This window comes from Lates calcarifer, linkage group LG4 (assembly GCF_001640805.2).
Source record: "Lates calcarifer isolate ASB-BC8 linkage group LG4, TLL_Latcal_v3, whole genome shotgun sequence".
Taxonomy (NCBI): Eukaryota; Metazoa; Chordata; class Actinopteri; family Centropomidae; genus Lates; species Lates calcarifer.
In genome coordinates this window covers 15,319,212-15,332,674 of record NC_066836.1, presented here as the reverse complement: position 1 = coordinate 15,332,674, position 13,463 = coordinate 15,319,212, and the positions used below count along the sequence as shown (strand labels likewise).

The window sequence follows — 13,463 nt, the reverse complement described above, 5'->3', positions numbered from 1 at the left end:
CCCCAAAATATTGAATTTAAAGTGACAGGAGCTGAAAAAAATTGTAATAGTCAGGATAAATAATTTAATGGATTAACTGATATAACAGTCAGAATCCATGTTAGTGACTACATTTCTTATCAGTTATTGGATGAAGGAGAGGTCATTTCAGCAGTACACTGCTTGAAGAAAACAACACATAATAAATAATTACATATATGGGTTTTCCTCCTGTGCCAACAGGTTTGGTGCGATTGTTCCGTTTCCATGACTTATATTTGCTCTCAGCAGCACAAAACAAAACTCCAGTGGAGACCTTGTTTATGCCCTTATAGCAATGATGAAAAGTGTGTGTGGTTGGAAACGTTACTGCTATTTGTCAATAATTCCCATCGTTTCCCACTGTTTGGTTGCGTGTACCATGGGGCATCCACTGTCCTAATTTCTGCGTCCTGCAGCAATAAGTCTTGTAGAGATTTTTGTTGAGGCACCCAAGTCTCCAGATTAATTTATATTCAGGGCGAAGAATCGCAGTGTTTGAGTGACAGGTGTGTTTTCTTGTTAGAGAAGAGCCTCAGATATTTTATTTCCACTGCTAAAAATGTAACCAGGGCGGTGCAGCTCATGCCTGCAGTAAGCCGTGCTTCATCCTGTGCCTCTGATCCTTAGTGTTTGTGTGTACGTGTGTTCATGCCTGTGTGTGTGTGTGTGTGCCTGTATATTTGTGTGTCTGTGGGCTGTGTGTTTAAGAGTGAGAGAGAAGGGAAGTGTGAGAGAGTGAGTGCCAATCTCCCCCATGATGCTTTGCCATCTGTCATTTTTTATGTGTGTTTGTATGTGTGGGTCTCTGCGCTTTTGTGTGTGTATGCCCCTGTGGGTGTGCGTGCGTTTGTGTGTGTGGTTTGCCTACAGGGTCCAGGGTCATAGGAAACATGAGGTAATATCAGCCCCCATCCCCTCCTTGTGTCTGACTAATACACAGTTCCCACTCCAAACTTTTCCACTGCAAGCTGCCACACAAAGCCATGCATAATTCAAGATAAGGTTATTTTTGTGCTGAAAAAATATACATGTACACCATAGGTTCAGAATCACTGGCAAGAATGTAAATGAGGACAAATGAAAGTGGATGTAACCTTATCATTCAACCCTAAAAAGTTTTGTGGTGCATTGCATGTCTGTAGATTGAAATATAAAAAAAGAAAAACAAAAGTGCTATTTTATTCTGCTCCAAGCTTCACAACACACATGTGATGATTGCTCCCAGCACTGGCTCCAAATTGAAGCTAAAAAAAAAGAGAAAGGAATAAAAAAAAGAAAGAAAGAAAGAAGAACACAAGCTTCCTATCAGGTGTTGCTATCTCACAGTTAGCATGGTGCCGCAGGAAACAGATCTGGTCCTTCTATGAGCGCTCCTAGCTCGTTGTCATGGAGACAGGCCTTGGGAGACCATCTCAAGCCACTTGTGGCTCATGGGTGAAAATGAGGGGGGTGGTGGGGGTGGGGTGGTGGCAGGGGTGGAGACTAGGTGAGAAAAACAAAACATGTCATCTTCCGAAGGGGCCCAGCGGAACAGGGGCAGGTTGGATGCCACCTAAACAGTGTTATTTCATCAGCCTGATGGAGCACAATAACCGGTGTACATTTCACCACCTGAGCTATGGTGTCATTATCTGCTTTCCCCACAATAAATAGCACATGTATCCCCATCAATCTATCTGTCTGGCTGACCATCTGTGTTGTCACGCTGAAAAGGTAATAAGACCGACTCCCTGCTGTCTTCTCTCTGGATGCTGAGCCAGATGATGAGGGAGAGCAGGTTGTGTTATCTGTGAGGGGGCTGCGGAGACCGTAGGTAGGCCTGAGTCATGAGAATATTCACGCTCACAACGCTGGCACCTTTTAATTCTGCCTCTCTCTGATATGCAAAACTGCACGGCTGGTCTCAATCTACATGTCAAGAGAGCGTTAAATGCCATTATAGCATAAGCGCAGGCATGCCCAGACTGGCCCTGGTGCACCGCTGCGCCTGTGTATCTGTTTTGGCCCGCTCCCTCAACATTCACAGCTGTAGGATGCTCTAAGCCCTTTTGTTTGAACTGTGTCAATGGACCAGCAACAGCTGGAGCAGCCGGTGCAGGGCAGCTGGGGGAGAGGAAGAGGATTTGGATACAAGCAGGGTTTAGAGTGCGTGTAGAAAGAGAGGGAGTATGAATGATAGGGTGCCACGGAGGAAGTGGCATAGAGAGAGGAGAGGTTAACAAGGGAGGCGAGGAGGAAAGCGGAGAGGAGAGTGGAGGAAGGAGATGAGAGGAGAAAGGAGAAGAGGAGATTTCAGGGAATACGGAGACTAATACAGGAGTGAGATGAGGGTAAGATTAGGGATTAGGTAGAGGGCGAGGGACTATAGTGGAGGTAGAGCAGAGAGGGCTTTGTCAGCAGGTGAAAAACAACGGGGAGGGCTGGATAAACTGAGAATGATAGATAGGGTTAGACTGAGGTCACAGAGAGATATAAAGGCCTCAACAAAGCCGGCTCACAGGACGGAGGAAGCAGACACTGCAACATATGAGGAGTACCTAATGTTTCAGTGGCTGTGTGGCTCCACGCAGAGCAGTAGTCCTAGTTAGATTAACGGTGGCAAATTGAGTTTCCGTAAGAGGAGAATTTACTTAACATGCTGCCAATGGTGCTCGAATGAGCCCTGATCTGATTTTTCTTATCACATTGTTCAATTGAAAAGGGGACGCTGAAAGCTTTTCTATTCAACGTCTATTATGCAGCGTTAGATAAGACGAGGGCAGAGCGGCAAGAAAAAGAGCCTGGATCAGATAGACAGCCATGTTTTCAGATGAGCTATTTTTAGTTTAGGAACTGGCAGACAGTAATGTGTTTGAGCAGGTCATTAGCTCAATAAGTGGTTGGAGGAGTCTTTGAATATGTAACTCACCAGAAATGCCTCTTTCATTTAGTAAAGGCGAGGAAGGGGTCGTCCTAATCTCCGCTACTCCATTTCTGCCAGTGTGTTGGGGATGTCAGGGTGATGGTGTGCTTATGGGTGATTGCACATATTTATGTGCCGATCACAATGTGGCCTGTCACCTGTGAATACATACTGTGTCTCCCTGAAAGCATATACGTTATCCTGTACCGGTACTTGAAGGGAGATGTGTTATGTGCGTGATATATGACAGGTTAACAAAGGCCCCTTTCTCATTTGGCCTCCCCACCTGCGTTCTGACACATCGGGGAGAAGGGTGGGGGTCAGGAGAGCTTGATAGGACTGAGGAGTTATTGACTCCCAGACAGGGAGCTTCTGCACAGCTTGTCTAAATCTCTGTAAGCAGACTGAATTATGTTAACAGACTTCCAGATGTGTGCGACTGCATGTGTTTACGCTACTGAAAGAGTGCAAAATACTGATGGAGACCCCTTCCCCCCACCCCCAATGTGAGGGATTAACTAGAGGGGGAATATCTATTAAAGCAGCAGTTTCTGATACATTTGCCGTTATTGAATTTTGCTGCATTCCTACTGACCCCTCAATCCTCTTTGTTTTAGTGTTTTTCATTACTATGGCACACTCTGGATTTATTATTGCATTAACACTTTTATGTGCCACCAGAGCAGTAAAATACTGAACGCTAAGAAGGAATTAGGCCAGAGCTAAAATGAAATTATTAGGATGTCTGAAGAAAAAAAAAACCTTAAAATGTATCATTGCAGCTCATTTCACGGCTCACTAGAAAAGGAGACTTATTAATACAGAAGCACTTGCACTGAAAACTATTTCGGTCTGTTTCTTGTCTTAGTTGTTGAGCAGTGGCTCTATTGTTCTGGTATTAATTCAGTCAGAGCTGGCCTGCTTGAGCTGTTAATCCCAAGTCAGAAGTGCTCTGGCTAAATCAAAAGACCTAATCCTGCATTAGCATGAATTTGTCTTTAATTTTCTTCATGAGGATGTTTTCTCCACATCTGTATGAATTATTGTACGGTTTCTGTCTCTCCTCATGGTGCATTGACATTTCAGCTGCCATTCTAAAAGCAGAAGGATGAATCAGAGGTGGAGGAAATAGGCCTTTCTCTCACGTCAGCTGACCTTCATGTTTTTTTTTTTTTTTTTTTTGGACTTTTTTCTATGTGTCCGCAGAGTGCCTATCCCTGTTGAGTGAAGTCCTACCCGTATCTCCATCATCTGTAACCAGCTCACGGTGGTGCCTGCCATGCCTCTGCCCAGGACAGGTGGAGTTCAAGCCCAGTCCAGGAGGCCTATCCTGGGGCTCTGCCTTAGCCCCTCTCACCTGTGTATGCTGCTGCCGTTGATTATCCTGCTAACCAGCCCTTTGAGCAGCGTGTGTGGAGCACTAGGTATGACCATCAGTAGTCTACCCATCTACCCATCTATCTATCTATCTATCTATATATCTATCTATCTATCTATCTATCTATCTATCTATCTATTTATCTATCGCTAGCTATCTAGCTAGCCATCTAGCTAGCTAGCCATCTAGCTAGCTAGCGATAGCTAATGTAACTATATTCCCAGGGTCTGATGTTCCCACTGTAACACCCTAACCCTCTTATTGTGTTTAGGTCAAGAGCTTGGAACATAGGACCCTGATAACATAGGAATGACTCTGCTAGCTAGCCAGCTGTTTAGCTGCTAGCAAAGTGCGAAAACTTATTTTCACATTTTGTACAGTAATAATATATTCTTCAATGTATTTGCACCACATACAGCACAGTATCTGCCTCTCCATCCATCCAGCTATCTACCCAGCTAGCTATACATTTGTTTCTCTTTCATTCTGTCTCAGTTGAATGACAGCTGGTTTATTGTCAGCAGTAAATGAGATGCACAAGGTGTGAATGTATGTAAATGTGTGTGCATGTCTTTTGTGTTTAAGAGTGTGAGTGTGAGTGTGTGTGTGTGTGTGTGTGTGTGTCAGAGGAATGAATCCAGGCCTGTCACCACATCAGCTCTGGACTGTGGTGTTGTTAATGTGTTTTGATAAGCCGGGAGGTCCCATCAGCATGTTCCTCATCATCTCCTTGATTACAACATTTCCACAGATTTCCTGCCTCAGCGATCCACACACACAGACACCCACACGCACACATGCTCAGACACACTCAGCTGTCACTTCTCTGAAAATATTTCTGAAAGCCGATACAGTCTAAAGATGGACATAGCACTTCTCACTGTTAGGAATGGGGAATCGTTTAATGTATTTTTCATTTTCCATTTATGTAACCAATTTGAGGCCGTGATCCTTTGAGAAGACTGATGTCATATTTGAAATATTTTTATATTCAGCAAAGAGGTAGAATTACACAACAACTTTCAGATGAAACGTTGTGGGATTGAGGATCTCTGCCTTTGGACCGCCTACAGTGTATCTCTGCAGAACAGATAGTGCTTCCTCTCCAATGTCTCTCTAGCTTCCTCAGTAAAAGTAAAACAGACACAAAAGTAAGAAAAATATCAAACTGAATTACTGCCTTTTCCAAAAACTACTCATTTTCTACAGGGAACTTCAGCTTTGGTCAAGATGTTACTGAAATGCAGTGCTTGGAATCTAAATTTTCCCTCACTCAAGATGAATACATTATTGTAATTTCTGCCCTCATATTGGCTCTGTCATTTTGATATTTTTTTTCAAACCATCACCATATTCCTCACTGTTTCTCCTCCAAACCTGAAAGCGCTTAATCACACAGCAAACAGGAACATCCTGGGTTGCAGGTGTGTATATACAACACTGTTTGGCTGTTGTACAGAAATGAAGTTGACTGCAAAGTCACACAGCAACAGAATTCATAATTACCCAAAGGTATTACTTATTTGTGAATAATTGTCTGCACATTGGAATACCAGTTATTATTAAAAACTGCTCCATACTTGACTTAGTTGCCACAAAATCCTTAATGGTAGACCTGTGTACTTAATGTCTTTTTGGCAGATTTTAGATTCTTATTCACTTGTGATCAAATGTCATCACAATAAATACCTCACATCAGACGCAAATCATTTTTAAATTGCTTTATTAGTAAAGCAAAAAAGGTGAGTAAATTAGTTATATAGGGGCATTGTAACAAACTACAAATACTCCTTTAAGGTGAGCTCTACATTTAACGTTCAAGCACAAACAATGGTTGAACCATGGAAATAAAGTTAGGAATTATTTATTTTGTTTGTTAATTTGTTTGTTTGTTTCTGCTTATGTATCCAGATTTCGCATTTTAGTTTGAGATGGGCCCACAAATCATCCTCACACTACCATTTTTCTTTCTGCAACTACACAGCAAACCCCAACCATCTCCATTATATTTGTGTCACCAAATTTCTTCCGTTGCACACATTTGACTGTGAGATGTAAACAGATTTGACAGCAAAGACACATAAACAGGAAGAGATGCATTATTAAAAGTGGCTTAAAGGCTTGTCAGACGACAGCTGGTTGCACTTAATACCTTGGCCATAACTCAAGTCTTTTAAGGCAGAATGAAATGCAACTTTTCACCAGGAGTTACACTAATTTCCCCAAAAGAGCTTTTCTAAAATGTTAAAATGAAACTTGTATTTCTTTAGTCTGACCAGAAGCAAGCTCAGAGTTACATGGCACATGGCACGCTCACAATTTTTTCACATTATTGTATCAGTCATATCCGAGCGCAGCAGTAGTCAGTCAGTCAGATGATTATAGGTTACAAAGGTGTTTAATTAAAAACAGAACAGTGGTAGATCGGTGGTAGACCTGGCTGGTCCAGTGAAGCAGAGTGAAACCTGTTATTAAAGACACGGTGCTCCTCATTAGTCCTTCATTCTCTAGGCAGCTTTCAAGAAACCTTCTGATTTCTGTTCAGCGCAAATCCAGAGTCCAGAGTCGGAGCCTTGCAGGGCTTTTCCCTGGCTTTCAGAAGAGGCTTAACTGGTAACATTGCCAGTGGGGTCAGTTTTGCACGAGGATTGGTGTTGAAGCGCATTTAAGAGAACACAGAAATGATTTTGGACTCAATATAAAGCCACTGAACCCCATGTTCAAGCCTTAAGAAGCACATGAAATTCATTCATAATCCTATAGCCAGGAGAAGTGAGTTTTCAGCCATGACATTTTTCGGGGGATTTTTGATGGTTCACATTCTCATATTGTTGGCGAGAGGAAAGGGAAATTTGCTCAATACTCTTTATGCCTTTCTAAGAGTCTACCAGGCAGGAAATATGCTGCTCTTGAGCCCTAAAATGGTGGGCACAATTTGCTCTGATTGACTATACTGTACCAGCTTTTTGCTTCTTCCTGTTGCAGATTATGACAAGCATAAAATGAAACCACTTTATTTCTGACATTCAGAGTGAGTCTTTAAGAGGCACACCGTAGTGCAGCAGGCACAGGGGCATTCATTTGACATGGTATCATTCCCGTTCTTGTGAAGGCATGGTAGCGAGACAAGAAAGTGGTCTGTGTAGCTGTTAGCCAGTGAAGTGAGCAGGAATAGGAAGATGTGCAAACAGGCTTTAGAATCTGCTAGTGATTATTTGATAGGCGTTTTTTTTTTCCTGTCATCAGAGCAGAAGTGAATCAACACAGCAGGACCTCACTCACCCAGACATAGGGGAAGTGGGAGGAGGGATCCAGGTTGCTATGGTAAGGGTCATCCTGACTTCACCCTGATGGATAGCAGTGATTCTGTAGCTGAGGAGGAGTTAAGCTAGGTGCCATGGCAACAGGCCACAGACAGATAGCAAGGGGTGGGTGCATGAAGTTGTTTGATTGATCTGACTCAGCCGCTGTGAAAAATATAGGTTCAGTGCTGTTGGCTCAGTATCGGACTTGGAAATTACTATTTTCTTACAAAGGGCAATTGCTGCACTTATACATCCCGCATCAGATGCATCATAACAGTCTAAATTGTTCTCCTCAGATTGTCTCCTGAGGCAAAGACGGAAATTAACACGGCTAATGTTGGTATATTCATTGTACTCAATGTTAAGATCGCCAGGATCTGCAAGTGCAAATTTCAAATATGTGTTATAGTGAGCAGGCCGGAAATGGCACCTCTGTTATTAATACATTTAAACCAATTATATGCTGTGAATTTGCAGCCAACACTTCTCCTACCTGTGAAACACTTACGTGTCATGACAGATTGTGCTGCATGCAGCACAAGGGTAGCCTGCCCTGGAGGAAGCAGAGAAAGAGAGAGAGAGAGAGAGACGGACAGAGAGAGAGAGAGAGAGAGAGAGAGAGAGAGAGAGAGAGAGAGAGAGATGTTCCTCTGAAGCCCAACCCCATCTTTTATTTATGACCCACAGGAAGTCCTTCAGCATGTCCTCTAGATGATACCCAGGAAGTAAGCACAACACACAACCATCAGAACACAAGTCAGCCTGACCAGTCACTGACAGTAAAATGGGGTGTGGTCCGCGAGGGGGGGGGGGGGGGTTGTTGCTGGTTGTGGAGTCAATTTGATGTCCTCTGGGTGCAAGGGTGTCAATTCTCATGCTTGTGTTTTGATATTTTTTTCCTTTTTTTTCCCTCCATCCCTCCCCTCCTCCCTCTCTCTGTCCCTCAGCTCCCCCCAAGTTCACCAAGATTCCCACAGACCAGATCGGAGTGTCAGGGGGCGTGGCATCATTTGTGTGCCAGGCTACTGGCAATCCCAAGCCTACCGTCTACTGGAACAAGAAGGGCAAGAAGGTCAACTCCCAGCGTATCGAGGTGGTTGTCACAGTGCACAATGGTCAAATCCTACTGTAGCTGCATGTCAAATATGAAAATATATATCCAGGAATACAGATATATTAATATATTCATTATTATTGTATACAATAGTAATTACTATGTCTATGCTATATATTGCTACGTAGACAGATCTTATAGTATTGAATCTTGCTACATTAGGTATCGTTTTGAATTGTTGAAGTTATGTTCCGTATTCTAGATACACTACAACCTTGTTTCTTTAAGGACTGATTTTACAATATGCAAAATGCATGACACATGAAAATTAACTGAAAAGAGTGATACCACTTTTATGTCTATATGCTAAATATGAAGCTTGATCCATTAGCAGCAGGGGGAAACAACTAGCCTGGCTCTGCCCAAAGGTAAACAAAAAAAATCCTGCCTCTAAAGATCAGTAATTAACTCTAGTTAGATAAAAGAGGTATAACTTAGCAATTTAGCATTAAAAATTCTTTGTGGATTTTTAAACATTTTGGACAGAACTAGTTCCATAAATTGGAGAAATGAAAGGTATCAATCTTCTCAGCTCTGCATTCCCCACAAATGTCTTTAAAATATTGATTTGACAACAGCACACGTTTCAAACGTTTGTAGCCTGACATCATCATCATCGCCAATTTGTATTTGCAGACCAAAATGCCTCTGGAGGCAACTGGGTGGACGTACAACCAGAGCAACAAAATATGTGACGTAGCACCAAGCGACAGAAAAATGTAAACAGACTAGTACACTACTTTTAGTTCAATATAACAGACGTTTGACATGACATGATTCAGTAGCCAACGCTTAACTGTTCGTACGTGAGCTGAACTTCATCCACGACAATTTGCATAATGTTTTCTTGGAAAACCATGGACTCCAACACGTCTCGCCAATTGCTGTTCAGCAGCCAGGACTCCAGGCTACCAAATATAAGTTGGCAACGTCCACTGCATATTTCTGCCTCATCATGGACCCAGAGCAGAAAGGCAGTGATTCTCAGTTTGGTTGCCTCCTGGATCTGTTCCCCCATGAGCATGACCAGCAGATAAAGATCAGTAGCCACTGGGTTTTCTTTTTGGCGACCAGCGAGGCCAGTTCCTAAATTAAAATTTCACTAAATCTTGTTGGTAGTACAGCAAACACATCTCTCTTATCAACCAACGCTGTAAGCGTGGTTGTTTGTTCTTCTTTTAAAGAAAATATACCTTCCATTTTGTTTAATACTGTCCCACTGGTTGTGATTGGATGGAAATCTGTCTGAACGGTTGGGGGCCAGACCCATCTACGAGAACGAACAAATATGAGCTTGCTGTTTGGTCTGCTTTCCAGGCTGCAAGGTTTAGTTAAAATGTAATCACTCAAGATAGCAGAATTTTACAGCATTTTTCAAATTTGACACACTGAAAAATATGATTGCATTATATTTTACTTTCCACTGAAAGCACATATCACTGTCTAAAAGCTAAATGCTATTCCAGAGAGCTGTTAATTCCCACAGCTCAGTGGAAGCATGACTGTATATTGATGCAGTAATGTGACCTAATGCTTAGAGATTCAAGCTGAGGACCCAGATCCAATCCCCAATGTTGGTAAGTCTCTACCCTGCGGAAGTGTCTTTGTGAACGACACTGACTCCCCGCCAGCTCCAGGATCGTGTGTACAGGTACATGTTCTGTATCTGTGCCTGACCTCTAACATTTTTGTAGAGGAGAGCAAGTGAATCAGGCATTTTCTTAAAGAGGTCGATGAAGTATTTCACTATAATTATTGTCATGTAATTACAGTAAAAGCAAAGTATGCTAAAGTACTGACATGTAGCATTATAGTTTACTGCTCTAATAGTGATCCATGTGTTTCCTCCGCTGTGACTGATGTGATATTTCTTGTGGTTTTTGTGGCTGTCCAGACCATAGAGTTTGATGAGGGTGCAGGCGCTGTGCTGAGGATCCAACCGCTCAGAGCACCCCGAGATGAGAACATCTACGAGTGTGTGGCACGCAACAGTGAAGGAGAGGTGTCTGTCACTGCAAAGCTGGCCATTATCAGAGGTGAGGCGCACACACATACACACCCTATCTCCATCCTTTTCCACTTGAGTGGTGCTTTCTCTTCCCTTGCACACTCACCTGGCTTCAGATGTCGTCCCTGGTTCCCTGGGCTGTCAGTTGTAGATGTGACAATAGAGCCATGCCACACCCTGCCTCCACAGCAGGCTGCAGCGAACTGTTCTTTTTATAGTCCCTCTGAGTGCAACAGAGCGTGATCTGGCCACAGAGAGGGCGAGCTAGCGTGCTAGCTAACGGGTATTTCAGCATCCCAGCTTGCTGTAATCACTGCACTTCCTGGCCAGAGTGAGGGTGTTAATCTAATGTACGCTGTCTCCTCGGAGGGAAACGTATCTAATGTGGCGCTCCAACATGCTATGAACTAAAGTTGCAGCTCATGGCTGCGAGCCTGGGATCTGAGCGCTGGCCATTTGCCCAGCACAGCAGGAAAGGACGAAGGAATAGAGGGATTGGCTGTTCGGGCTGTTACTACATGAAGAAAAATCAGGGGATTAGGCCTGGGTTTGGCAGACAACCCATTTCTGCCAGGGGAAATTGAGGAGGAGAAGAAGAGAGGGAGGAAAAGGTCGAGGAGAGGTGAGAAGGGGTATGATGGAGAGCAAGGAGGTGGGGGTAAGTTGAGTAACACAACAGGATAGTGTGAAACAATAGAGATGAAATGGGATGTCAGAGGAGTGGTGGAGGGGGTGTAGAAGTGCAGGAGATGGATGAGGATTGTGGAGTTGGCAGGGCTGTGTGGTAAGCAGAAGGCTGGTAGCCCAGGGAATAGACTCCTGTCCATCTGTTACCCGGCCCATCATCTCTGCACACACAGCCCCAATCTAAAGCACATTACCACATAAACTACACCTCGAGGGCGAGCCTCTCAGTGTGTGTGGCCATGTGTGTCTGTTCCTGTTTGTGTAAACTTTTCTCCTACTGAGATCTGTGTACCGTGACGCCCTCTGTTCCCTCAGTGACAATAGAATCAGCTGTCTTTGATTCTTCCTAATCGCCTGATGTATTCTGTGCAGTAAACAGATTATTGGATAGCAATGAATGACAGCAATATTTGACCCAAAGTACCAACCACATTCAGAGCATTGCTAGCCATAATAGTAAAATGTTTCAGATGCTGGATAAGGATGCACAGGCGGATTGCAGACAGTTAGCAGTAGAGGCAATGGTTCTGGAAGTATTTTCCCCACTCATGTATACTGATTAGATTATATAAACTTGTCAACTGTCAGATTTTGCCATATGGTGTTAGCTGTCCCATTAATATCTCTGGGCACATTATGCCATCATGGGCAGGGTTGCAAAAATAAAGCGGCAAGGCTATTTTTTGTGATTTTTATATGATTTTTACACAGTAATTCAGACACCATTTTATTTGCCATGATAGAGCATTTTAGGCATATCGCCATAGAATCAGGAGTCTCCATGATCATATAATGATACATATGTTTTAATAGTTTCAACTTTGTTTCTGAGAAATCATAATGAGATAAATAGTTCTAAATATTACAATACCAATAAGCCTCAGCAGTGATGTCTATGGAGAGGAAAACAGTCAGAGTTGTGCCAAATTCAGAATATATTATCATTGCAATTGGGAACAAAAAAAAAACACTTTTTTTCAGAAATTGATCCAGAATCTGGAAGGAAGCAGATTTAAACTGCTGAATGCATTATCAGAGTTCTATAAAATAAGTTTTATAAGGCTCACAGAAATACAGATTTTAACATGTATGCAGAAAAAAACCCCCAGAACATTTACATCTTCACCCACGTAGAAAAATATAGATATAGAATGCCTCTATTTGACAGTACTCTCCCAAAGCCATACACCCCTGCAATCTCCTATAGGCTTAGTGATATACGCTATGATGGATCATGTCATCTGAGAATGCTGTTAAGTGCACAAAAGTCTGCAAAAATTGTGATTGGGTCAGTCTTTTCAAGACATGGTTCGTCTGAGAAAAGGTCCACCAACCACTGAAGCAGAGAGAAAGCTTTCCATTACTGACCAAACCCCTCTACTGAAAAGTCTTTTCATACCCTGATGTGTTTCATCTCATCATTTTGTATAATGGTTGACCGACGCTAATAGCAGCGTTGTACCGTGTGAGGGGCTTGTGGTTGGCCACAGGATATTGGGCTGCTGCTCCAGAAGCTGCCTAATGGACGGAGCTGTGGTAGGTTATGGTCAGGGAGATCTTTCTTTTTTGTGCCTTCACCTTCATCATCATCATCACACATCACCCTTCCCATCCCATTACCTACTTTGCCTTTCCTCACTATATCTTTCTGCCTTTGACTCCAGCAGCCACTTCTTTTGCCCACAGCGATGTCTATTTCTAATTTCTTCCCTCTTGTTTTATTCATTCTTTCATTTTCTCAGCCATCTATTCTGCCTGACCCTCACTGTCTATCCGGACTGTCTCACTCTCTCTCCTCTCCTCCCTTTGCATTTTTACAGGCTCTCTGCTGCTCCACCCCACCTTAATAACCCACCCCATCCTCTTTTCACCCAAACCCGCTCTCCTCTATGGACACTGCAGTTGTGTTGTTCCGCCTTCAGGAGACGTGAATATCTGCAGTTCTGCATGTTTGAAAACCTCTGGTGGGCGAGAGATTCTCATCTCTGCAGTAGCGTGCGTGTGTGCACAACCTTCATGGCTGTGTGCAAATGCATGCACGTGGATTT

At 43.1% G+C, this 13,463-nt stretch overlaps 1 protein-coding gene across 5 annotated transcripts in view; it reads left to right on the top strand.

The window, feature by feature from the left end:
• LOC108883619 (receptor-type tyrosine-protein phosphatase S) overlaps positions 1-13,463 on the top strand; it is a 66,509-nt gene that overhangs the window by 10,419 nt on the left and 42,627 nt on the right. For 4 of the 5 annotated variants that reach the window (XM_051070089.1, XM_051070088.1, XM_018676970.2 and 1 more), the window contains exons 2-4: positions 4,130-4,347; positions 8,554-8,699; positions 10,615-10,756. In XM_051070089.1, the coding sequence (XP_050926046.1) occupies positions 4,203-4,347; positions 8,554-8,699; positions 10,615-10,756 (433 nt within the window). In that variant the 5' untranslated portion in view covers positions 4,130-4,202. Of the gene's footprint in view, positions 1-4,129; positions 4,348-8,553; positions 8,703-10,614; positions 10,757-13,463 lie in introns of all 5 variants that reach the window. The other variant, XM_051070087.1, reaches the window with a different exon arrangement.